The following is a 25,899-nucleotide window of genomic DNA, read 5'->3' on the forward strand; positions in this document are numbered from 1 at the left end:
TGGTGACTATCACATATTAGGCCTCTTGACACACCATCACCTGCTGTCAGCTCCTGCCATCCCCTTGTCCCCAGAGCTTACAGGTCTGCAGACTTTGGAAAGAGCAGAGGTTGCTTTGCCACCCAGGAGCAGAAAAACACAAGGGTTTTTAAGAGGCAGCCAAGGTAATTAAAGATATCTGTTTGGATATGAGTTTCAAAGGGCCACAGAGATGATTAGAGGGATGGAGCACCTCTACCATGAGAAAAGGCTGAGAAAATTGGGATTGTTTAGCCTGGAGAAGAGAAGGCTCCGGGGAGACCTTAGAGCACCTTCCAGTACCTAAAATGGCTCCAAACTGGAGAGGGACTTTGGAGGAGGGCATGGAGTGGCAGGACAAGGGGGCATGGCTTCCAGCTGACAGAGAGCAGGGTTAGATTAGATATGAGAAAAAAATTCTTCACTGTAAGAGTGGTGAGGCACTGGCAGAGAAGCTGTGGGTGCCCTGTCCCTGGAAGTTGAATGGGCCTCTGAACAAGGGCTGTGGCAGGGGAGTTGGAAGAAGATGATCTTTAAGGTCCCTTCCAACCCAAACCATCCCATGATTCTATGATTTTGAAAATCATAGAACATGAAACCAGGAGACCATCTCCAGCAACAACCCTTGTGTTCAGTGGGTGCAGCCAGAGAATCTTCCAGCATCCAAAAGAAGGCTGGCTGGAGACCTTCAAGCATCTCCAGCACCTGGAAGTGCTTCACGCTCTAACACTGGGAGATGCTCTCCCAAGCACCAAGGGAAGTTCATGCCACCCAGATGACTCAGAGTGGCAAAAAGGCAGCTGCATGGTTGAGTCATGTGTCCCTGCTCCTGGCACCAAAGGTCAGGTTTTTCATGGCTCCTGTGAGATGATGTAACTGGGCAGAACATTTAAACATCACCCATCTTCATGTTACTTCCCGGCCTGTGCTTTGTTGTCTCTCCCTCCCCCACCCCTCCAAGGCTGATTCACAAAGATTTTTTAATTCCTATTAAGCTCAGCGAGACAAAATAATTGTATTTGGGAACAAATGTGACAGCTAGAGAGAACAGCGAGCAGCAATCTTCCTGCTGGCATCAGCTGGTGCCACAGCCCTGCCACCCAGCTCCAACACCAGCATCACTACGGCCAGGGCTGGTCCTGAAGGAGGACACCCACCACCCAAACCAGGTCCCTAATGTGCCCCTAATCCAGCGCAGAGGACAAAGGGGCAATGTGGTAGGATGGGTTCACACCAACAAGCTTATTCTGTCCCCATCTGTCCCCTACATTTCAGCTGTGTTATTAAGGCCACAGCTTTCAGACAGGAAAGAGGCTCATCTTAGGGCAAGGGGGCACATCTGTGTGGCCAAAATCCATGCAGAACCATGTGGGCACCCCAGGTGCCTCTGAACCTCGTGGCACGAGCTGCCAAGGGTCCACCAAATGTCCCATCCAAAGGGGCTCTCACAGGTAACCTTGCCTCTCCTGACTGTCCTCCTGGCAGCCAGCCACGACCCAAACCCACACATCACTGCTGACACTGCAGGCGCAGAGGATTCTTGGTCCTGGCTGTGCCCCTGTCATGCCAGTTGAGCAGAGCCAGCTCAGTGGCACACCAGCACACCACACCGTGTGCCAGCCCCTTCAGCCTCCACTGACACCACAGCAGAGGAGCACTGAGCAAGCTGCTGCTCAAGGCTGACGTCCAGTGCCTGTCGTGCCAATTAAAAAGAAGCTAAAAATAGCAGAGGAAAAAAAAAGACCACCTAAATGTGCCACACATTTGTATTCTAAAGGAAGCTTTGGAATCAAAACTGCTGGACCGAGGCGTTACTGACAGAAAGAGAAATTCCTGAAAAGTAGAATCAGGTCAGAGATGACACCTATCAAGGCTGGAAAGCTCATTAGCCTCACCCAGGCAGCTGAGAAAAGTTAATTGTGGACCATGGTAAGGTGAGGTTTGCCTGTACACCCTCCCCACGTGAGGAGATCAGCTGCTGGACAGCTGAAATGATGCCCATTGATTCACCCACTCCTTGGCCAAGTGCTCAAAGGCTGCTCAACTTGTCCAAGTACCTGAAAAAATGAGACCGCCTAATTTCCCAGGAATTGGGACAATTTTTGTTTGGTTTACATGATTTAAATGCCCTTTGGCTACTTCTTTTCTGCTGCATCCAACATTGGTGCTTACACCATCACGCCTCCATTCTTTGCTGACCTGCTCCCTCCTGACTATCTACAGGTGCAGGTGTAAAATGGAACCCCCATTTTTTTTCTGCAAGTATTTTAGCACAGAGTCTTTGCCCCCGTAGTCAAAAGATTTTTAATCACAGCTAAATGCTTTTGCACAGACTCTGGAGTTTGGACTCATGTCACCAATTTTATCACAGACAGCACCTTGCCCAACCCAAACTGCTGCAGAAGGAGACAACAACCAGAGCTTCTCCACGTGGGACTCTGAAAGCACCATGAAAACTGTCCTTAGGAGCTCCCAGCCCACTGTGTGTGCACCTCAACTGCAAAACCAACCTGGGCCTTGCATCTCCCTGTGTTCATCCACCACCAGGGATGGGAAAACAATGGAAAGTCCTCTTGTCCTTAAACAGCCTTTTATCTGCAGGGTTCTGCCCTTGGCCTTGTTGAACTTCATGAGATTTGCACAGGCCCACTCCTTCAGCCTATCACATGCAGCATCCCTTCCCACCCATCCCTTCTGCTACACCACACAGCTTGGTGTCATTGCTTAGGGGGAACTCAGTCCCTGTACTGATCCCTCCCTTCTTTCCTTAGGAATTATCTTTCTTATTCATAAGGAGATGACTTCTAAAACAAAAAAAAAAATAACAAGATCATCTACAGTTTCTTCTCAGGGCTTCCCATTATGAAATATGGCAGTTGAAACACCTATTTGTGAGATTTCTGGTAAGGAGGGAAGACCAATGTCTGCAAGCAGCTCATCCAGGATTTGCCAGCTGGCTGCTGTCTGTCTCCAGTTGAACTGGTCCAAGCTCCCACACACCCACCTCCTAAAAGTCTCCTTCCCCATCCCAAGGTCCTCACTCCATAACAGTCCATGAAATGCCCAGCTCAAGGAGCATTGACCTTGATACACTTCTTGAAGGAGGCCACAGCACAAGCTGCCCTGCTTTTCCACTGGACTGACCTTCCAGACCCTCATCCAGCACATTCCTGGTCCCGAGAAAGAGCCACTTTTCAAGTTAAACTCAAAGACCAGCTTCCCACGCAACTCAGAATCCAGGAAACAGTTTATCCTGACTCAACTAGAAACACACCACATGGCAACATCAAAACTCACAACTTCTAACTCTCATGTTGGATCAGCGTTTCAGGCACCCAAATCTGAAGCACCACCAGCTCACAGCACACTGAGAAGGGGCTGGGACCCCTTTGAAGGTGGAAAGATCCTTTCACACCTACCACAAGCATTGCCAGAGGTCAGCATTTTGAGATCTGTGGTTAAAGCCAACCCCCAGCACAAAGCAGAAAGCACTGATGGGAAAAGGACTGGTTGCAAACCAGAAGAATTATCACATCAGCACCACCCTCACAGCCTTGGGAGGACCAGAAGAACTTTCAATTCTGCTCATGGGTGAACGAGGACCAGCCTTGCAGCAGAGCACACCAGCGCGAGCAAACCCAGGAGGAGCGAATCCACACAACATCAGGACTTACCTCTACCCACTTCCCGTTGACTTCCATGAAGAGGACGCAGAAGGGGTCGGATTTGGAAGTGACATCCCTGTCCAGAAGGTTTTGGCCGCAGATGGACAGCTCGACTTTGCAGACGCAGTACTGGGAGCCGACGGGCCCCGGCGGCGTGGGAGGCATCGTGTACGCCATGGACTCCAGGGGCAGCAGCTCCAGGCAGTCTGTGGGACACGAGGACAGAGAGAATCCTCAGTGCTGAAGGACAGCAAACACTCTGCCAGCACTGGCCAGTTGGGCACAGACAGAGGAGCCACATGTACAGCGTCGATCTCTAAGTCATGAGGCTTTCCTGGTACCAAAGCATCTCCCAGCCTGGTCACCATCTCCATGTGGTCACCCCACCAGGCAGACAACCTGAGTGGGAGCCCAGCAGAGCACCTACAATCTGCTTCGAGTTTGCTCCACAAATAACAGATTTTCAAGGAAAGGTAACATCTTCTGCTTACCCTCCCGAGGGAGTGGGGGGTCCCCAGCCTCTTGTTCCAGCACACTGGGCTTTTTTTTTTTTTTTTTTGTGGGGAGGAACTACATTTCCACACCATCTTTCATCACAAAAATTGGTTGTTGTCTGGCTGGTCCCAAGCCACAGGCCATGGACCTAAACTACAAGGGCCAAACTTGAGCTCTGCTCCTGAAATCCTCACAGGGAAGGGGATGAGACTGTGAGGATGAGTGGGGTGGAGGACAGCTCCAGCTCTGGTTCAGCCCTATCTCCATTCAGCTCCCCAGCCCAGCAGCAGGCAGTGCCTCTGGCAGCAGTTAAGAAGTGTCAATAGTTGCCTCAGAGAAGCACAAGGCAAATGTGACAACCACTGCATGATCTGAAGCATGGGATGATTTACAGGGCCCTGACTAAAAATCCATTTAAGATCTTACCAAAAGTATGCTACCAAAGTCATTTTGCAGATAGAAATGTGTTTTATACCATTATTAGTGCAAAACCCCACCCCTTGCTGTCTGATGTGCAGCTTACTTGTAAAAAACCACCAAAGGTCTTCAACTGAGCAGAAAGGGCAGGGGGAGAAAGATAAGAAAAAGCATTTCCAGAATAATTTATACTAATAAACTGTCGTGGCTGGGGTTGCCAGTGGAGAGTGAGCTCTTCTCAGCAGCTGCTTCGATACCTTTTGTCTTCTTTTTCAAGAGTGGCTCCTGGCTCACCCACCTTATCTAAAACCCCCAAACATTATCTTCCTCCACCTTGATAAACCATCTGCTTCTGTTTGGCATTGAAACCCCAATTAATGCTATCTGTTTGTTTTGCCTGGGCATGAGTACTTGCAAGCCCTTGCGCTGCTGGGAGTTGGGCTGCTGCCCTCTTCCCTTGCAGCTCAGCTTCCTACCTGGAATAGGGATAGGGGGGCAGGGGTAGGGTGATCCCAGCAGGACTGTGGGAGAGGGAGCTCCAGGCTCATTGCTGGCTGTCCTGAGTGCTCAGTCCTGCTGCAACAAACACTGAGCAGAAAACAGCTCCAGCTTCCAAGGCTCGGAGCCCTCTCCTCCTGCCTGCTGAGATTTCTGCTTGGCACTAAGTCACCAGAAACAAGCCTGGTTTTAACCCCCACCAGTGAGCACAAGCTCTTCATCCCAGCCTGCTGCTTGGGGAAAGAGTGGTGCAACCCTTCTGGCTCCATAGGAACCCAGAAACTTCTCCAGAAAAAGAAAATGCCCATCCATGCCTGCACACACCCGCGTACATCACCCTGTCCCTTTCGCAAGCGCGGTTCCCCCTTTCCTAGACCAAGCCTGTCTCGTGCCATCATTCCCTGTCCACAGCAGCACAACACCAAAACAGTGGCAGCGTGACACCGAAACGGTGGCACATGTGGGCAACCTCCCATCTGCTGGGGCTTCAAGGAGAAGCACATGTGGAAGCAAAAGTCCTCACGGCTTCTCCGCCGTGGGCGGGACACTGGCTCAAAGTGCCTGTACCTGTCGCCCCTGCCTCTGCTCCTCCAGAGAACATGTCATCAGCTGCAGCTAAAGCAAAGATTTCATTTTAATTTTTCTTTAATGCACAAATCATGTAATCGGTGTCTTAAAATAGCCAGGCCTGTTCTATTTCTGCTGCTGTCTTCTGTCTGTCTGTCTGTCTGTCTGCCGCTCCCCCCGAAAAGCAAACACGGGGCAGCTGTGCTGGCATCGGCCTGGCCCTGCCGGAGCAGGGACATCTGGGTGGAGTGCTTCCACCTCCCCTTCCCCCAGATCTCAGCGCTGTCTCACAAAAAGCAGAGGCAGCAAGTGACTCAGTGGAAAAACCTTTTTTTTTTCCCAGGGCTGGCAGGCACCAAAACATCCTCTTGGTGCTCCAGCCCCTGCACTCAGTCTGTCCTCAGTCCGTCCTGCTCCCCAGGGAGCGCACGGTCCAGACGGACACTGGGACGAGGACAGATGGCCAGTGCCAGCTGGGATAGAGACCAGAGAGCCACCTCTACTCCTGCTGCACCCACATAATCCAGGACCTTCCTCTTGCTTCCCTGGCACTGATCCAGCACCTTCTGCAGGGCCAGGTGGGGGTTCAGCCCCTGACACCTTGGCAGCAGCCACAGGTCCCTCCAGCTCAGAGGCTTCACATCTGAGGCATCACCAGGCTTCAGCGGGCTGGTGGCATTCTAACATTCCAGAAGATGCTTTAAATTCAGGGATTATTTGAGCTGGCTCGTCCATCATCTGTATTCCAGTCTCTCCTCCCGTTTTTGTTCTCCTCTCCTCACATTTGCCGCCCTGAACAAAGTCCTGTGACTCCCTCAGCATCCGTGGCCAAATATTCTCCCAACGTACAATCCCAGCTGCCAGCCTCATGCCCATCATGCAGACACGTGGTCTCCTGCCAGAATACAGCCAGGTTACCAAGGAGAGGCCCCAGGGACAAGCTGGAAGCTTTGATTGCCCCACAGTCCCATCTGCCACTGGCCACAGCAGGTGCCTGGAGAGGTGTCACAAGAGCAAGATCAGAATGGAATTATGTGGTCCCCAAATCCTTTCTGGGCTCCAGCTTCCAGGACCTCCCGAGCTGGATGCATCTTTGCACTTCATAGCTTTCAAGTGCTTTTTTCTTCGTGACTTGGTCACTTCCAAGCTGCTCCATGTCCAAAACACCCCACAGAGAAGGGTTTTGCTGGCTGGGGGCACATGCAAGCCCTGGGGTCACCCAGAATATCTGAAATGAATATCTGAGAGCCCCAGAGCAATGTACACAGATGTTCTCCTCCCCCTACTCACCCCATGGCCACCTGATCTCTAAGCAGAACCCCAAAGCACGTGCATAGGGGCTGGCAGGAAAACCTAGGACCTTTACTTCCTCTCTCATCTGAAAGAGGGGTAGGGGAAGGAGATGTCTGTTCTGCAAACTAACTCATGTCTAGAGAGGTTCCCCTTCCCTCTGCAGAAGAGCAGCCCCATGAGCAGCAGTTGCTCAAGCCACACTTTTAAGAAAAAAACCAGAACTTAAAAGATAAAGCTGTGCTTTAATTGAAACATTTTGGGGGCTTTTTAAAATCTTAATAAAGCCACAATTTCAGTGATCTCCTCTCCTTAAAGAAATCAGATTTATTTTAACAGCCAGTACCAGATATACTCAAAACAGCCCCATAAGTACCAATATCCACCAGTGATACCATGAAAAGTTCCTCTGGGTCCCTCCCAGGGATTTCTTGCCCCTTCTTTTGGATGATCTGTGATTTCTGCAATACCCCACACAAGTCACCTGTGACTCAGTTTTCCCACTCGGGCTGTCCCACTACAGCCTACTGCAATTGTGGAAGCAAGTCTCCTTTCAGGAAGGAAAAATGAGAGAGAGAAGTATCAAACAGGTAAATTGAGGTCCCTATAAAGCACATATCTGATCTTACAGGCAGTGGAGACACAGAGGGAGAGCAGCTGTACCCGAGGGAGGATTAAGACCGGGTGAAAATGGGTTGTCAGAACATTGAAGCAAAGGAGAGGAGTGTGAGGACACAGAAACTGCTTGCCCAGAGCAGCAGAAAAGCTGAAACACAGCACACACGGAGCCAGAGATGCCAGGAAAAGCCAGGACACACTGCCATGGATGCCCAGTGCAGCTCCCCACACTGTCAGAACCCACAGTGGCCACTTTGCTCTCTCCTATCAACAGAGTCATCTCCAGAATTCTTTTGCAAAGCAAAGATATTTGCCTCTTAGTCTCGCCTGGGCAACACTGAGGATTCACCAGGTTGCACCTGGTCCTCGTAACAGCCTCGTTACCTTCTGCACACACGTGCAGTTAGTCCTGTACACAGCTGCTGGTGCCCCCAGCAAACGCCTCTGTCATGGGTGAGCAGCCTGGGAGGCAGAAAGGGACATCCCTGCAAACGTGTTCCTCAGGTACCTGCTGCCATCAGAGGATCTTCATCTCTCTCACAAGGCAGGGAAAGGCTGAAAACTGCCTCTGAGCATCCCAGCATAGCTGGGACTGAGCTCAAACTCCCCTAAATTCACAGAGATTTGGGCTACACCTGGCAGAGGGAGACACTCAGAAAGGGCTCTTGCTTCCAGCCTGATGCTGCCCACAGTTCTACCTGCTGGAAGCCAAGAGGACTGTACTGAGATACTTTGGGGGCCAGACACAGAAGGATAAAGCGTTTCATGACAACCTAATTAAGTGACTTCTCCAACAAACCCTTCTTGATGGAAACTGTCCCAAATGGGCTACGATGGGCAAAGCTGCTTGTGCCAACAGCCAGCACTGGTGCTGCGAAATTCCATTTCAGCAGCTGGTGGCCACCTCGGTGTGACAGTGGCTGCTTCTTCATCTCTTGCTCAGGCATTTCCCACCCACAGTGCCCAGCTCCTCCCAGACCACTGCTGTCTGGGGTGAAGGCTGGTCCCCCTGAAACTGCAGGGGCACAGCTGCTGCCTGGCCACTGTTCCAGGACCAGAGGAAGGACCCGTGTCCTCACAGAGGGGATCACACCCATAGAGGCACCAAAACTGGAGATTTCAGCAAGACAGGGATGTGGAAAACCAAACACCTTTGAGTGCTTCAGGCATGCAGGCAGCCTCGGACACCAGAGCCTTCGGGCAGAGCCTGCCCCCAGCACCGGGGAGCAAAGAGCAACAGTTTTTATTCTCCATCCCTCTCCAGATGAAGTCTGAAAATGTCATCACGCTCTCCCCAAAGTATCTAAAGCCACTTACTGAGGAGAAATCACGAGCCCCGAAGAGCAGCTGAGCCAAGCGCTCCAGAGAAAGCAGGGCCCCCGGGCTCCCGGCGGCAAAGGTGCTTCCGTAATTCTCGCCCGTCGTCGGAAAGCCGAGGGCTCCAGCCGGGCAAACGAAAGCAAAAGTCCATCCTCCACACCCCACGGTGACGTGTGGAGGGAGGGAGGCAGCACCAACCGCTGACCCGGGTCGGGAGGAGCTGCAGGGGCTGAAGCTCGTTTTGGGAAGCTGCTTAGAAAAATCAGGAACTGGGAAAAAAAGAAAGCACACACACAAAAAAGTCCTTCCTCAAAACCAGAGGGAAACAGTCCGGCTGCTACCGGACAGCTGCGCCAGGGGTGCATCTGCAGGGGGCAGAGCCCAGCACTGCTGCTCACCCTGTGCCTGCCCCGCACTCATCGCCCGTCCCGCACCCGCAGCATGCCCGGCTCGCAAACTCGTGGGTGGCTTCCAGTCTTGCTGCTGAGAAAGGAGAAAGGGCAAGTGAGCAGCAGGGTGAGACGAGAGTGTAGCAGCGTCCTCCGTCCGGGACACACAGCGATGCCCGAGCCGCACAGATCGACCCCATTCCCACCTCCGCTGGCTTAGATACGCAGAGAAGGATTGCACATTTTCGCTTGACTTACAAGTTTCCTCTGGGGCTCAATTTAGGGAAATCTGTGATTTAGGGCAGAAAGCACCGTGATGTCACTGCGAGCCGCGGCGATCACATCAAACTCTGTACGCAACCGCCCTACAAAGCAGACCCAAGGAGAAGGTTCATGTGCCAGCTCTGCCCTCGCTGCGTTCCGAAGCAGAAAACGCCGCTGCCCGTCGGCCGTGGCCGAGCGGGAGGCTGAGTCCTGCGGGAGCAGCACGGCCACGGGCAGCACCTCTGGGAGCCTCCATCGGAACGAGGGAAAAGCCGAACACAAATCTCCTGCCTCCCCGGGGCAGCGATGCTCTCGTCAGACACGAGATGCTCCGGGAGGGACAAACAAGCAAACCAGGAGATGCAGGAAGGGAGGACAAGGCACTCTGAGGATCTGGGGGGGAAATTTTAACTTCCAGCGTTAAAAATTCTCTGCTCCATCCTGCAGCAGCCATATGGGAGCTGGGCATGCTCTCCCAAGGAGGGGAAATAGATCTGTTTCAAAACAGGATTTGGAGGAAAAGGTGGACTTATTTAAAGAAAAGCCCTATGCAATGTAAAGGATCAGGGCAGCCCCGCGGGGAGGGGTGACTGGGCTGCAAAGGACACGCAGCCAGCAGGGCTCCCTTGCAGGTGCAGAGGGAACCTCCCCTATGTTAAATATATGCCATGTATGGAACAGGTTGTTTAACTTATTAACCACTTTTCTACCTTATTGAAAACAAAAATGCTGGCTTTCTGAATCTTAATTGGATTTCTATTGCCAGCCAACACCGTGTATCACATGTGAGAGGGGAAGAAAAAAAATCATCACTGAAGTGATCAGAAATACCTTTAACTGCTTTTGAACCTCACCACGTGCCAGCCCCAGCAGCAGGCAGGCATGCAGGTCCCTCCATCCCATGCACCATTTCACCCCCAGAGCAGCCAGAGCTTTAGAGCTGATAAGATAAATAAATATTAATTCCTGGGTAGTTGTGCGTGATGCTCGTTTGCACTGTTACACCGACACCAAGCCCACGTGTCCCCGTGGCCAGGGCCCACCTTCCCCCTTCCCCCTTCCATCCCACCATCCGCTCCCCATCACGGGCAGGATTTTCTTCACTACAATCCAACGTTTTCCTACAGAATTTTAATTTTTTTGGCCTGCTTTGCAGCAGAGAGATGCTGCCACTCGATGTGTGAAGCTTCACCCTGAGACAGAACTGTGTGCCAGTGGCACAGAAATGCGGTGGTTTAAGGGGATGACGTCTGATAAATTCTCAACCCCTTCCCAACAGCTTTAGACACCACTCAAGGGAACATCAGACCGGGTTTAAATGGTTGCACAGCACCGGACTTGTTGTTTAAAAGCAAAACTCATGTTCACAGCTTGTCTCGTTTTTCAAATCAGCCTCACGACAGCTGATGTTTCTTCCTAAATCCTCAGCTTCTGGAATCACGTGATGATGGAAAATCCAGGGCTGGGGGGAAGGCGACTATTTTAGACACAAGATTTTTTTCCTGCTGGTTACAGGCAGAAAATATGACAGCTCCCAAACACAAAGCCTCAGCAAAAGCAGCAGGCAAATAAAGAGTGGAGACCTTCTTGCTGAATTCTACACTCGTTTGGTTTTCTGGTATTTTAAAAGCAACAGTGTTATGATCTCCAAACTCACCTGATTTGCTGGCAATTAGTTTTTCCCCTGCTCCTGTGATCCAAACAAGTAACCTTGCAAAGCCAGCAGCCAGGAAACTGAGCCAAAGCAGCAAAAAGTGATAACTCAGGTCCCTCAACAAATATTTTACAGTGGTTTAAAAGACAAACTGTAAGATTTCATGGGTGGGGGTGGGAGAGGGGGGGAAGCATTCAATTCTCTTTTTTTTTTTTTTTCACACTGCTTTGTGGGGTTTCCATCCTGCCAGGAGCACTATTTCAAATGCCTGGCTACTCTACCACACCAGAAAATTTACCTTTCCTTCTCCTATCCCCCCACCCTGCCTCACAGCGTGAGCCAAGGTTCTCACATAAAGAGTTCCTTATGAGAGCTGGCAGCCCTGAACCAGGACAGGAGGCTGCAAGCGTTGCTTTTTCATCAATTAACCCGGGATTACGTTCCTGGCACACCGACGGCTCCCGGAGAACAAGCCCTGATTTACGGTGGCATGAGTGGCTCCAGCCAGCTCCCCCTGGACAGAGCTTTCCACTGAAGTCAGTGGGAAACTCTTTCCACCAAGTGTAACAGGAGCAGGAGATGCTATTCCTCCCAGACTCTTCACACACCACACTAAAACTGCTGAAAGGCAAACAAAGCTGATGCAATTCCAGTACGCAACTGGGCAGACTGGTAAATCACAGGGTAGCCAGAGGCTGCTCCAGTGCCACATAATCCCACTGTTTTGGGGTGAGGAAGGAGGATTGCTGGAAGAGGAGAAGAGTTGAGGACTGCTGACAAAGTCTGTGTGGCTGATGTATCCCCCCAGGGCAAAGAGCATCTTCACCCACAGCTCAGCTCCAGGAGCTGAACCTGAAGAGGATTTTTCAACACTGGAACCCCCAGTTCCCAGGGCCTGAACCCCCTCCTCCAGCACAGACTGGCCAGGCACTGGGGCTCTCACCCCCCCACAGGCAATGGCTTCACAAACTGCACCAGCTTGTCAGCAACCAGCACAAAGTCCCTTGCTGTCCCCCAGCACGGGCCTCAGGAGCAAAGATGTCCCCACTGATCCTCACAATCTCAGTCCTCTTTAGCTGGAGCTCAGAAGGGCAGCGAGGAGGGAGAAGCATCACAGCAGGTGACCCTGCCCACCCTCACTGCTACAGAGTGATATCTGCAACCCCTTCCAGAGATGCAAACTGTGACCCTGATCAAGCAAGTCCTGGGGACAGCAGGGCACATGCCAATGGTGGAGACAGGCTGCTGGCAAACTCTGTCCCCAGGGGTCTGGGGACAGGGCTTGATCTTGGGGAGCAGCTCCAGGACCTCCCAGGGCAAGTGCTGGAGGCTGCCTACACCACAGGAATGTGCAATTTTGGGGACACCTGGAAGCCTCACTGGGTGCCTCCCTCCTTCCCTCCACATTATCCCAGCTGGGATGGTCCAGCAGCAACAGCAGAGAAACAAAAATACACATCACCAGAAAACATAAACCTATTCCCAGGCTATCACACAGCTGTAACCAAAGCAAATGCAGCATTTCCCCAGGGCTACTACAGGAAAACATCCTCCCCTGATTCCAACCTTTCCACATGCCCCAAGCTTTTGTTCCCAACCTTCCTCCTCCCATCTCTCCACTCCCTGTCCCTGTGGTGGAAGGTAGTTTCTGGCCAATAATAAATCATTTTCTGACCCCAGAAAAGCACAGTGGTATCACAGGCACCAATACCTGGACTGGCTCAAGGAGGATGATGCTGGTGACGGGAGAGCAATGTCAGAACTGAGCACCCCTGGGCTGTGCTGGTGCCGCCCTGCTTCCAACTCCAGCTTTTCCAGCAAGGTTCAAGTGTGTTGCCAGGAGGTTCAAACCCGGGGCTCCAGGTTCACGAGGATCCTCCCAGTTCCTTTCCACTAAGTAGCTCAGTCTCTGGGGAGTCAGCAGCAAGGACCCAGCCCTTCAGAGACATTTCTGCCACCAAAGCCCAGCTCTCTGCTCACCTCTGCTTCCTGTTCCACCCTCCCTGCGGTGACCAGCTCCGAAGGGTGTGTTTGCCCACCAAGTCCTCCAGCCTCCCTGGCTTTAATCCAGCCACTTGCCAAAATTAGGGTTACTCACACAGAGGCTTATTGCATCAGGTCTTCAGGCTGGCAGAGCTGACGAGAAAACACCTCCCTGCCTGCCATCCTCCGAGCACCCTCACGCTGCCAAGCGAAACGCTCCGCTCGCCTCTTTCTCAGGGAACAAGGCATCTCACCAGGCACAGAGGAGAGAGGAGCAGCACCTCCCCGAGCCTAAACCCTCTCAGTCCCCCTCCTGCCCCCTCCAAATGCATGGCATGAAGGATATCATCGCCAGCTGGAGCAGCATCAGGCTGCAAACAGCTCCTAGAGAAGCGCTCCTGCACTTCCCCAGCCTCCAGCTCGCCAGATCCCCTCTGTGCCTCGATGCCAGAGGATAAGGAGAGAGTCTTGTGGAAGCTGCCAGGAAAAAACCCTACAGCTATCCCCAGGCTCGGGGAGTGAAGCCACCAGGCCCTGGCATTTTCTTGGGGTCATGTGTCCGGTTGACATCTTTAGAAGATGATGCAGATACACGGAGAATGGGAATGGGACAATTTCCACACCGTGCACGAACAAAGGGACCTGCGCTGGGGTAGAGGAGCATAAAGCAATGGGGGGACTGTCCTGAGGAACAGTCAAGGGATGGAAGATCTGTCCCAGGGACGGAGGGTCTGTCACAGAGGACGGAGGGTCTTTCCGCGGGAACCGAGGGTTTGTCCCAGCGGACGGAGGACAGAAACGCCACCACACCCCCCGGGACAAGCCAGTGGGGACACCACTGCCCTGCAGGTCCCCCATCCCGTGGCTGACACCGGTGTTACGGTGTCCCGGCCAGCGCAACCCCTCCCAGCGGACTATCCCGTATCACCACCTACCCGACCCACGGGGGGGACCATCGCGCCCAACAGCCCCGCTCCTCGCCCACCTCCGTTATCCCCGCGGCATCCTCGGGGGCTGCCGGTACTCACCGCCGGGCCGGGCCGAGCAGCTCCCGCGGGGCTGCGGGCTCAGAACCTCCCCACGGCCGCGCCCGCCGCCCGCCCCTCGCCATCACCGCCCACCCGCCCCGTACGGGGCGGGTGGGCGGTGATGGCGAGGGGCGGGCGGCGGGCGCGGCCGTGCTGTCACCCCCCTCGAACGAACATCATCCGTTTCTCATTAAAAAAAAAAAAAATAAAAAAAAAATAAAGAAAAGCATCCACCCCAAAACTTCCCCGCTGGCTGCTTTCGCTTCGCTGCTTGCAAGAAAAAAAAAACCGGAAAAAAAAAAGGGCAGCTTAAAAACGCTCTAAAATATCTAGAAGTTGGATCAACACCCGTTTCGTTTGAGTAAAAAAAAGGTGGGGGGGTTTGTGCTGTTTGGGTGCTAGTGAAGGGGGAACCCGAGCCACAGTGCTGGGCAGTGTCACACTGACCCCTCACCCTGCTCGCCCAAAGGAGCCTTCAAGGCAGGTACCACAGGGGTTTGACCCCAGCGTGCCACTGGCAACCTCACCCGGCACCTGGAGGACACATCATCCAGGCATCCAGGATATTTATATAGATATTTTTGATATGGAGATAGGGTAATAAGGCTGGAAGCCTCCCTCTGAGGCCGCCGATTAAATAAACTGTCTGTATTTGTTCAGAGCCCTTTACTGTGGGCTCTTCGAAAGATCATGGGCAAATAAGCAAGTCCCATATTCCCCTGAGCCTGCTGGAATACTTTCCCCTCCTTCAGCTTGAGCAGTGAAAGGCTGAGGAGTTACAAGGCACCGAGTCAGCTTTTAGCACGGACCAGGAGCCCCCTCTGCCAGCCCCAGTCCCTTCCTGGCACGCCAGGAGTGGGGCAGCAGACACAGGGATGGGCTCAGGGGTCAGTTCTCCTGCCCAGCACTGGCAACATGACAGGTAACATCCAACTAAAAGCTGAGCCTAATTTTTAGGAGTCCCCTTCTTTCTATGTAAACCCAGCCAGGAACCATCACCAGGAGAGACAAGGTTGTGCCTGAAAGAGGAATTCAGTGGAAGTGGGGTCTGTGCCAGACCTGCCCTCCTATCTCCTTGCCTGTGGCTTAAAATGTCACTTTTGGGGGAAAAGGGAGAGTCAGACAGTATTTCCCAAATACCACTGCGCCTGTTTCCTCCCGAATCAGTTTTTCCTGTGTTTTCCCTCCCGCCCAGCATGATGCCTCCAAGTCATAGCAGGTTCAGGACTACCTGGAACCGGTTTTAAGCAGAGGGGAAACAGCAGTTGCATTTCCAGCTCTTTGGAGCAGCCCCCATCGTGTGTAGGAGCCCATCCCAGCCTGGCTCCAGCTGGGAGCCTCCACAAAACCCGGGCTCCCTCCCGCCCTCCAGCAGCCTGTTTATTTACAGCAGAGTATTTCTTTCTAAAGATCTGGTCTCAGGGGGAAAACTCCCTTCTGTGTATGAAACCAGTACTGACTAGCTCAGACATTGTCTTCCGGAGACTGCAGGCAGCCTGAAACAATAGGGGTGTGCAGAGTGTCCTGATGCATTTCCATTTTTGGACCATGATAAATCTGAAGCCCAATAGTAACAGCTCTAAAAATGGCCCACCGTAATTAGGGCTGGTTGGGAATGGGTTTGGTGCTCGGCCAACCCCCACAATCCCTGATGGCCTCACGTCTTCCTGCACACCAGGAAGGTTCATTTAACTCCTCGAAATTGGACGAAGCCCCCAGGTTCCCCTCGGAAACTTTCAGACACGAGCACAGGCTGGAACACGGGCATCAGCAGCGCGGTGGAAATGGGAAGCACGCTCCCCAAAATCCTGGGCGTTGGATGTAAGAAAGGAACCCCTGAGCGATTTCGTTGCTGTGGTTCACGAACAACTCAGTTCAAATCTCGTTTTTGAAAAACGCAACCCACGCACACAAAGCACGGCACAGAGCCCATCTTCATCCAGAACCGCTGGATTACAGACAACCACTCCCCATTTCTGGGGTTTTGCTGACACCTGGTGTTCTGGAAAAGATGCTGTGAGTTCCTGCAAGTCCTTTCCCTGGCTTCTGTCGGGGTGGTCTGCCTCTCAGGTCAGGCCAACGTGTGTCTGGGAGGTAATCCTGAATTCTGGGAAGACGCTGAGAAACGCAGGTGTGCAGTTAAATTTCCGAGGCACTCTTTAATGCCTGAAGTGAAGAGCAGGGCTGCAGCAGTATTTGCAGCAAACCTCACGGTACAAATGCACACTTCCTAACTTCAGGAATCAGGGGAACTGCAGTGGGGAATCTCAGCTCTCATTTATCAGACAGTGGTTTCTGTTGGAAAGGAGCTTAAAGATCATCTCGTTCCAACCCCCTGCCATGGGCAGGGACACCTTCCACTAGCCCAGGTTGCTCCAAGCCCCATCCAGCCTGGTCTTGAACATTTCCAGGGATGGGGCAGCCACAGCTTCTCTGGGCAACCTGTGCCAGGGCCTCACCACTCTCTAAGGGAAAAATATCTTCCTCATATCTGATCTAACCTTGCCCTCTGTCAGTTTGAAGCCATTCCCCCTTGTCCTGTCACTTCAGGCCCTTGTCAAAAGTCCCTCTCCAGTTCTCTCAGAGCTCCTTTAGGCACTGGAAGGGGCTCTAAGGTCTCCCTGGAGCCTTCTCTTCTCCATCCAACCTCCTGTATTTCCAAAAGAAGTCCTGGCAGGGAGTCTTTCAGGGCCTAGCTGACAAACACACGCTCACCTTGAGAGCTGTGATGAGGTAAACTCTGGAGTGTCTACCTTGTAGATCACACTGCCTTTGGTGCCACTCTCATCCTCTGATGGTCGCTGGGAAGACTCACACCTGCAAATTAGAACTGAAAATACAGGATGAAAATAAAATCCCCATTTGGTGAAGCTTTTCCTAACTGCCAGTGTTTAGATTTGAGGTACTTAATGGAATTATGGTCTGGTAAGGAATTTCACTACCTCTTTTTTCCTTTGTCCTTGTTTTTAAACCCTTTTCAGAATACAGTCTCTGCAAAATGTGTCCCACTTCTACACCACGACGTCATTATCTCACAGAGTGTAATGCTGATCTTTAAATAAGGACAGAGGCTCCTCCAGGAATAACCAGCACCAGCTGTTCGTGTCCTTTGCCCAAAGGTTTGCTGGACCAGCGTTTCCATCTCATTCCAGATGCCTGCCCTGCCCAAATCAGATCAGTTACATCTCCCCAGGCAAACACCGCCGTAAACAGAATTCCATAAATAAATCCACCACGAGATTTAAATATTTACAGCACAAACACGTAAGGAAAACATTGTAATGCTTGTTAATGGATAATGAGAACAATGTGGCCGCACTCCTGTAACAAAAGCTGGTGTTCCATGCATGCAAGGGCAGCTGTAGTTCTGTTTCCTCCATCGAGCAGCAAACTCAGTGTTTGGGATCTTCTCCCTCCAGTTCCCACAGGTCCAACATCCATTGCCCAGCAACACGTAGGCTTTGGGATTTGGGGGACTGTAGAGGCTTGAAGGATCTATCACGTGGACAGTGTTTCAAGCTAACTGACCCCTTGTATCTCCTGGAAGAGATTAGTGCAATGGAGTCTTACAAAAACCCCAGAAAGGTCTAAAAAACACCACATGAAAACAGTCAGTAGTGCACATTCCTCTCACACAAAGCAGTCCATTTTCTTAAAAGCTGTTTTACAACCTTCAGTCCTTTAAAGTTTCTCATTGAAATGTATGGTAATATCAGCTTTTCTTTGTTATCACAGTATAAATATGGCCAGTGACTTAATTACAACCTCTCTTCTTTCTGGGTCTCTCATTTGCTACCCCTCCCTAAATATAAATATTTAACTTTTGACACAGATGAAGTTTGGATGAAGGTGCCTGGTGTCCCTTTTTCACTAGGGCAATAAATAAATAGGTAGTGTCTAGTACACAAACATTCTCATCACTATTTGCTAATAACTTTCCAGAAAATTACCCCCTTGAAGAGAGTTTCAGTGTTTTTACACCAAGAACATTGCCTGCTCAGCAGCAATTCTTCACAGTCTTTTGCTCTTCTGTACAGTAAAAGCTCATAAGAAACAAAATATATATTAAAAAAAACAAACAAAACCCAAACCAAAATGAAAAAGACAAAACAAACAAACAAACAAAAGTGTTCACACTTGGTTCAGTGCAGCAAAGGAAGACCTAATAGTTACAGTTTTTAAGTGTAGGAACTTTGATTTCCTGGGTTCTTCAGTGCATTTTTTCGGGGGGGGGGGGGGGGCAGTGGGAGGTGTAGAGCAACTCCTAAGTCAGGCAAGGCCTCTTCTTTGCTAGCTGAAGGAGAAACACAGTCTTGGGTCTTGGCTCGTCAAACTCTCCGCGAGGCCCTTGGGCACGGGGTTGTCCCACAGCCTGCAAGGACAGCAAACATGTTACTGCAGCACCAAGCACGGTGAGCGTGGAGGTGCCCTGCCAAAAACAGTGGGAGAGGCAGCCCTGGGCTCCCACCAGATCATGTCTGATGGTGAGGCAGGAGTGAGGTATGGCCATATCCCAGTGGCACATCAGCAGCCCAGCAGTTGCCTGCCCGCTGAGGGGGCATCACTTATCTAGCTGGGAGAGAGATTAAGGCTTTGAAAAATCCTCAGGCCAGTAGGGTCTCAGAAAGCAGAGGAAGAACTGAGTCACACAGGAGAAACCTGATTTACGTGAGCCACCCTTCTTCATCTACCTCATTTGATGCAGTCTAACCCAAAGGTGCCCATCCAGGGACTCTACCCCGAGGAGTCAAAGGGATAATCTGAGCAGGAACACAGGGCTTCAATCTCCAGCCAGGACTAGAATCATTCCCAGGGGCTCTGGGTCACACAGAGCCAGTCTGAGGCCAGAGACAGCTCAGGCAGGAGCAGACACTTGGGTCCAGGACCCGTTTTACCAGAATGTTACCACAGGACCTCTCAGAAGAGTGACTTTTCAAGTGAGTGAAGGATGAGTGGGTCTCTCTTACAAGAGGTTTCTAGGGGAGTTTGATACCCAGGGTTTGGATGCAATGACAAAGAGCACAAAAAATCAGGTGCCCAAGTATCTGGGAGATATGGATCCCAGGACAGAGTGGGACAGGGTAGGAATATATCTCAAAAGTGAAACCAGAAGCAATGGGAGAATGAAAACTTACAAGAAAAAATGCAACAACTTCCTGATGGGGACAACTGGGTCCTTATTTTTGACCCATTTAAAGCTAGTAAGCTTTTCAGACCCTTTTTTTACTGGGCTTTCCGAGGAAGTGACGCTGGCCTAGAAAACCCTCAGCTTACTTGGCCTGTGTCTGCGTGCCCTGAAATATCCTATTCCATGCCAGATAACCCAGGGCACCAGGAGCATGGGTCACATCTGCCCTGACTTCCCTGCTGAGACAAAAACCAACCACAGAACTCTGGGGTACCTGCTCACCTTATGGACTGAATTTCCGGGCACTTGGCAAGTTCCTCTGCCAGCTTCGTGGCCCCACAGGTTCCAATGCGATTTCTCTCCAGGCTGTTTTAAAAACCAAAAGAAGGTTTTAAAATCCAAACCAAGCCAGTAGTTTGGAAACCAGCTGAATAATCACTGGCTCCTTTTCCTGTCCCAGAAGAGCTCCACAGCTACGTTTTTGCACAAGCACAGCAATGCCACACAACTCACATCAGCCTCGTCTTTGACATCATGGCCCTACCTATTCAAGGAGTGTGTGTGCACTGCTCCCTACGATCTCCTTCTAGCACTAGGACCTGTGAGCAGATCTCTTGCCCTTGGAGCACTCTAACAGATCCCACGGCGAACCTGGTTCCAAAATTGCCAGTAACCACTTCTACCTCATACACAACCTTCCTGCTTGTACCTGTGAAACAGCCCAGTGTGTGGTTTCCCTTCACCAGACAAACTAATTTCATTTCCTGACCCTATGATCTACAGATCGATATTTTCATATATCTGAGAGATGGAAGATGTCTATCACGTATTCCAAAGAGCCACAAAGGAAGGCTCTCTGAGCATAGTACCCATCTAGACCATCCCAGACACTCAAGAGAAGAAAAAAGCTTGCAGGAAGCAGCTCACCTGAGGTCATTAGATGACATGAGTCATGTTCTAGAAATACTAGTTTGTCTCTCATATCTCAAAGAGGAGACCTTCACACCTCAGTTTCTGCTTAGATACCCATGCCCCAACCACCTTAAACAAAATCAGTGCTGCTTCAAGAGTATCACCCAGGCAAGGCTGGCCCTTGGTGCATGGAGCAGGCTCAGCAGGAAGCTAAACTGCAGCAGCCTGTCTGTCTGTCTGTTGTTCCTGATGTATGTCCCCTTTTGGAAGTCCTGTGACTGAAGGCTCAGTGACAGAAAAACAAGTCTTCCCGGGGTTGCTCTCAGGGCTGTACTCACTCTAACACCTTCAGCTTTTCCATCTCTGGGAGAGCACTGGCCAGCTCTCGGGCTCCTCCATCTCCAAGGGCATTCCAAGACAGTCTAAGGCAGACAAGAAATCCCAGCCATGAGTCAGTGGATAAACACAAGCAGATGCTACCTACCATTAGTACCACTATTGTGATTTGACCCCCTCACAGATTGGCCTGTTTACCAGAGCTAATCGCCCTCTTATCATGCCAGGTAAACATTCCCCTGGATTATAAGCTTTATTTTGAGAAGTTTTCTCCATTTGACCACATATTTGCACGTATGATAAGACACCAGGGAGTGTCACCACAGAGCCTGTGGGCTGTGGTTATCTCAGAGTCCTGCAGGCCCAGGGAAAGAGATATGGAAATGACTGCTGAGCACACAGCTTTATCCCAGGGCCACTCCTCCTTGTGCCAGTGGTGTTAAACTACTGCAGCAGCTAAAATGCCTCTCTGACCTGCTCTTACAGCTGCCTGTTAATTCTGAGCTCTTTTCAAAGGATAGCTTGCAGGGCTCTTGAAGGATTAGGGTTTTAACTTTTTGATGTATTAGCAAGTGAGAAAGTTCTTTAGATCCTTTCTTTGCTACTTGATAAGCAGCCTGCTCTGCTCTGGACCTCTGTAAAAAAACAGAGGTAAGAACTGGACGGGGAATTCATCCTGCCTTGCAAAGCAGATGCTGAAAGACTAATGACTATGGGGCAGAGTCTGAACATGAGTGTTTTCCTCCATATTCTGTTCAGCTCCTCACATTCAGCTTCCAGTAAGTTGCTACTTATACCAAAAAGTTTTAGCAGTGTATTTCATCAATTAGTAAATTACTAGTAAATTTACCACTGAAAAGAACTCAGTGGGAAGTATCAACAAGCATTTAGCAGGGTCAGAAGTGCACTGCAGTTGCAAATAGGAGCTGACATCAACATATGAGTGAAGTGTGTGTTGAAGGGTCTCCCCATCCATCCCCACACTCACATTATCTCCTCCATGGAAGGGCACTGTCGGAAGCCTTGAGAAAGTGATTTTGAAGCGTCATCAGTGATTCCACAGAATTTCAAGCTGAGAGAAAAGACAGAGGGCACAGTGTGCTGGTGTCAGAGCCCGTGGGGAATAGGGCACCAGCACTGTCTGCTGTGCTCCTGTCCTGGAAGTGCTGCCAACACCAGCCACACTCTGCCCCGGCAGCCCTCGGTGCCCTGGTACTCACTCGATCTTCCGGAGGTGTCCCAAGCATGGCAGCCCCTTGGACAGGGCATGGATACTTTGTTCTCCAAGGTCATTTTCTGATAAACTGTAAGAGTAATGGAAAAGCTTTGAATGGGAGCAGAAAAAGCGGGTACAGTCAGAGAAAACCCACTGCGAAAATGTAAATATGTGAACTAGCAAGTCAATAACTAGAACCCAGACAAAGTGAGCACTCTGTAGACAGCAGGGATGAGCCAGATCAATACACAGCAATCCTAGGGCAAATCACTGCTTGGTAAAATGGAAATGACAGCCCTGCTGTAACTCGCAACCTCAGTCCATGCAGCAGTGAACTAACTGCTTGCAGATCAGTGGCTAAGAAGGACAGACCTGCAGCACATCGTGTGTTGTGTGTGAAACTGGAAATAAAAAGCTACACTGGAGTTAAAGACTGGTGTGACCTGAGAGGAAATAATGATAAGGGAGAGTGGGAAGAAGACATGGCTCTCAAAACTCAGGAGGAGCAGTAACTGCCTCCCAGCCTTCACCAGGCTGTGCTGCACTCATCTACCAGCAAACATAATCCATGGCAGTCTCTCCCCTAAACTAACCTCTCTCACACCTCAATTACCAACACCCCAATTCAACTTGTTATTGAACTACAAACACGTAGCAAAGAATGCTGGCATCAAGGATGCAGCAGGAAGAGTTAATTCCCATCACCTTTACACTTTCAGTTCCATATTTAGAAATTCTACTGCTCCCCAGGTTACTGCACACAGCAGCTCCAAGGCACATGGCTGCACAAAGCCCAGCAAACAGCACTGGCAGACAGGGTTTAACATCTGGGGTGATCTAAGCTGTGCAGGGGTGATCATGCACTGCAGTGACCTTCAGAGAGTGTCTCTCATCCTATGGAAAGTGTAGGACAGGTGGAGTGATTGTCCTCTGCAGATGCACCTGAGCATGGAAAGAGCCTGTGTGACCTGAGAAAGAGCCTCAGTGAGCTGAAATGATTCCCCACCCACAGAGTGATCCCAGTCCATTCTCAGTGTGGAAAAGGGAAGGCTCTGGGGAAGCCTTAGAGCTCCTTTCAGTACCTAAAGGGGCTACAAGGGAGCTGGAAAGGGCTTTGGACAAGGGCACAGAGTGACAGGACAATGGGAAATGGCTTCAAACTGACAGAGGGCAGGATCAGATTAGATACAAGGAAGAAATTCTTCCCTGTGAGGGTGGTGAGGCCCTGGCACAGGTTGCCCAGAGAAGCTGTGGCTGCCCCATCCATTGGAAGTGTCCAAGGCCAGGGTGGATGGGGCTTGGAGCAACCTGGGCTAGTGGAAGGTGCCCCTGCCCATGGCAGGGGGTTGGAACGAGATGATCACCAAAAGTCCCTTCCAACCCCAACCACTCTGTGATTCCAGGATACATTTGGCACCATCCCAAGTGCACCTGCCATGACCCACCTTATCTCTTCCAGCAGCTCACACACCACCAGGGCCCTGGCCAGCTCCAGCCCTCCTGCCTGCCTGATGTTACTGTGCTGCAAGCTAACAAAGGAAACATAAGCATTGGAGGATTATTTTGGAACAAAGCTGTAACAAAAGCTCACATTTAACTTGCCAAGAAGAAAACTGCTAATCTTTTGAACCAATGCCCGGTATCGGTAACAACCTGGGATCCTTGTGGATTAGTCTTAAAGAAAGGGCCTGGAAAACAGGGAGGCAACAGGGGGGGCCAGCAAAGCACAGTCAGACAGTCACTGCAAACGCCAAAGGCTTAGGTTCCACCAAAACAAGAGGGCAGTCAGAAACTAAGATACTCAAAAACAATTTTAAGGCTTATTTTTCTGTGTATCCACTACCTGGTTCATCTCTAAAGCTAATGCTGGAAGAGATTTAGCAAGAATAATTTATGTGACTCTGACAACAGAGTACAGTGGAGGGTTTCCTCAATCCTGGCACCCTTAAATTACTGTCTAAACAAGAGACCAGTGCACCACCACAGCCTATGCCTTTTCCCATTCCTTCTTTCAACGATACCCCATATTCTCTAGGATATCCAGCCTTCCTGGGGCTTCCTGGCTGACACTTACTGCAGGATCTTCAGTTTGGTCATGTGAGGCAGAGAGAGGGCAAGTGTTGCTGCTGCCCTGTCTCCAAAACCATTCCTTGACAGCCTGGAAGAAGCAGAAATGAAATGTTACTGGCAGTGAGGTACAGAGCCTCATTCCTCACCTGTGTGTCACCCACACAGATGTGTGACCCCCATTCCTCACCCACATGTGCATGGGACGATGTTGAAAGGAGTCAATGCCCATGATTCAAAGGGCACTGAGGGTGGGAGGAAGGAACAATGAGGTTTTGTAATCCTGCAGAAGTCAAACAGGGAAGTAAAAGTGACTTGCACTTTCCAGGAGCACACTGATGTCCCTCTCTGACTGAGCTGAGCTGGAATTGAACTGAAAGGTTCAATCTTTTCAAGCACTTTTTCATATGTGCCCTTAGTCCACATACTGTAATCTGAAGGTTACATGGGCAGTTCCAGTGTTTTAAATGTAACTTTTTCTGATTTGTCTATTTTTAAATTTTGTTTTAATTTAATAGGGCAGGACATGTATGTTCTATAAACTGGTCTGGAATGGAATGCCAACACATCTGGCTGTGTAAAGCCTCTATCTGTCTTCTTCCCTCCAGTTCTGCAGCCACACAGATTAATGCTGATTCCTTGGGCAACACAGGCACTGCACAGCCCCTGTGCCTGTGACATTGTCTATAAAACCACAGATTCATCTCCTCCCCACTAATGTTGACTGTACAGTTCTTGGAAACCTCTGAGAGAATCCAGCGAACAACCAATCCCCAGAGCTCCCACACCCAGCACCACACATTCCTTTCCTGTGTAGCAGAGACTTTTTACCCTGCTCACATAAGAATCAGGGGTAAAACTGATCCTGGCCTTACTGGAGCCATATCAGATTTGTTTTCTGTGCCTTGATTTTGGCCCAGCTTCCTGAAGGGACACTGGAAATAACACACTTACAGTAACTCCTCGATGTGCTTGCAATGGGCAAGAGCTTCCATCAGCTTTTCCCCTCCAGCAGGACTAGGACAGTTCCCTGAAAGGCTAAAATAAGCATGAGATTCTCAGTGACTAAATGAGAACCAGAATGTACCAGCTTCAGATATTTCACTGATTGCCTGGTGTGATGGGAGACTTGGGTCACTGCAATAAAGGGCTACACAGGTCACTGGGAAATGGTTTGGGCATTTGTAGTACTTTTGTCAAGTGATGTGTAACTCCTGGCCCTGCAGGTACTGAGAGGAAGGAGCAGTTTTCCCTCTCCCAGAGAGAAATGGGAATTTCCTTTTCTTGTTTCAAGTCATTTCCAGGTTTTTAATATCAAAATGTTGCAAGGCATACCCCAGAGACGAGCCTAACAAAGAGCCTGGGTGCTCTAATTTCTGTTCCCCTGGGGAAGGGACAGTTTAAATCCTTGTATAGATACTGTGTCCTGGCTTTGGCAAATTCTCATTATAACCTCTACTTCCACCAGTAACTCAAAGCAGTGTGGCAACACTGTGGGCCCCCACACTGGTGCAAGGAAAGGTGCTGCCTGGATATGAGGCTTGTACAATTCCCCACACATTTACTTTCCAGGACACAACTGAGTCAGACAATGGAACATTGTCTAGGAGAAGGCAGCACAGGGATTCCCACCCAAGCTTCTCCACCAACCACCAAAACAGCTGGAACAAAACAAAGGGACTCACTTGATTTTCTTCAGGTTTTGCATTTCCAGTAGGACAGCAGCTAGATTTATCAGGCCTGGATCTCCAATCTCGTTGTGGCTTAAACTTTAAAGAAGAGAGGCTGTGTTGTAAAGGAAAGCATGAAGTACCAGGCCATTTAGGAGATATTTAATGTCTCCCATCTGCTGGATGACATCTTGGACCTTGGCAGCAGAATCAAAGAGCTGTTTGTCCTGACTATCTCATGAAAGATTAATAGGTGTTAATGAGGTATTAAAAGATTTTCAAAGAACAATCAAAATTACTGGATCCTGTCGATGGGTGGGAAATTACTTCAACCAGAATAACAAGACCTGCAACAGGTTGCTAT

At 50.5% G+C, this 25,899-nt stretch overlaps 2 protein-coding genes across 4 annotated transcripts in view; both read right to left on the minus strand.

The window, feature by feature from the left end:
• CPNE2 (copine 2) overlaps window positions 1–14,305 on the minus strand; it is a 44,614-nt gene extending 30,309 nt beyond the window's left edge. Inside the window, exons 1-2 of one of the 3 annotated variants that reach the window (XM_032701427.1) lie at window positions 14,207–14,305; window positions 3,693–3,889 (exon numbers count right to left, since the gene is read on the minus strand). In XM_032701427.1, the coding sequence (XP_032557318.1) occupies window positions 3,693–3,860 (168 nt within the window). In that variant the 5' untranslated portion in view covers window positions 3,861–3,889; window positions 14,207–14,305. Of the gene's footprint in view, window positions 1–3,692; window positions 3,890–8,885; window positions 9,027–12,906; window positions 12,926–14,206 lie in introns of those variants that run through there. The other 2 variants (XM_032701428.1, XM_032701426.1) reach the window with 2 other exon arrangements.
• Window positions 14,306–18,444: 4,139 nt separating this feature from the next.
• NLRC5 (NLR family CARD domain containing 5) overlaps window positions 18,445–25,899 on the minus strand; it is a 37,178-nt gene continuing 29,723 nt past the window's right edge. Inside the window, exons 40-48 of the mRNA XM_032701556.1 lie at window positions 25,551–25,634; window positions 24,820–24,903; window positions 23,873–23,956; window positions 23,244–23,327; window positions 21,803–21,886; window positions 21,571–21,654; window positions 20,585–20,668; window positions 19,617–19,700; window positions 18,445–18,578 (exon numbers count right to left, since the gene is read on the minus strand). Of these exons, the coding sequence (XP_032557447.1) occupies window positions 18,497–18,578; window positions 19,617–19,700; window positions 20,585–20,668; window positions 21,571–21,654; window positions 21,803–21,886; window positions 23,244–23,327; window positions 23,873–23,956; window positions 24,820–24,903; window positions 25,551–25,634 (754 nt within the window). The 3' untranslated portion in view covers window positions 18,445–18,496. The remainder of the gene's footprint in view (window positions 18,579–19,616; window positions 19,701–20,584; window positions 20,669–21,570; window positions 21,655–21,802; window positions 21,887–23,243; window positions 23,328–23,872; window positions 23,957–24,819; window positions 24,904–25,550; window positions 25,635–25,899) is intronic.

Source organism: Chiroxiphia lanceolata, chromosome 13 (genome assembly GCF_009829145.1).
Source record: "Chiroxiphia lanceolata isolate bChiLan1 chromosome 13, bChiLan1.pri, whole genome shotgun sequence".
Taxonomy (NCBI): Eukaryota; Metazoa; Chordata; class Aves; order Passeriformes; family Pipridae; genus Chiroxiphia; species Chiroxiphia lanceolata.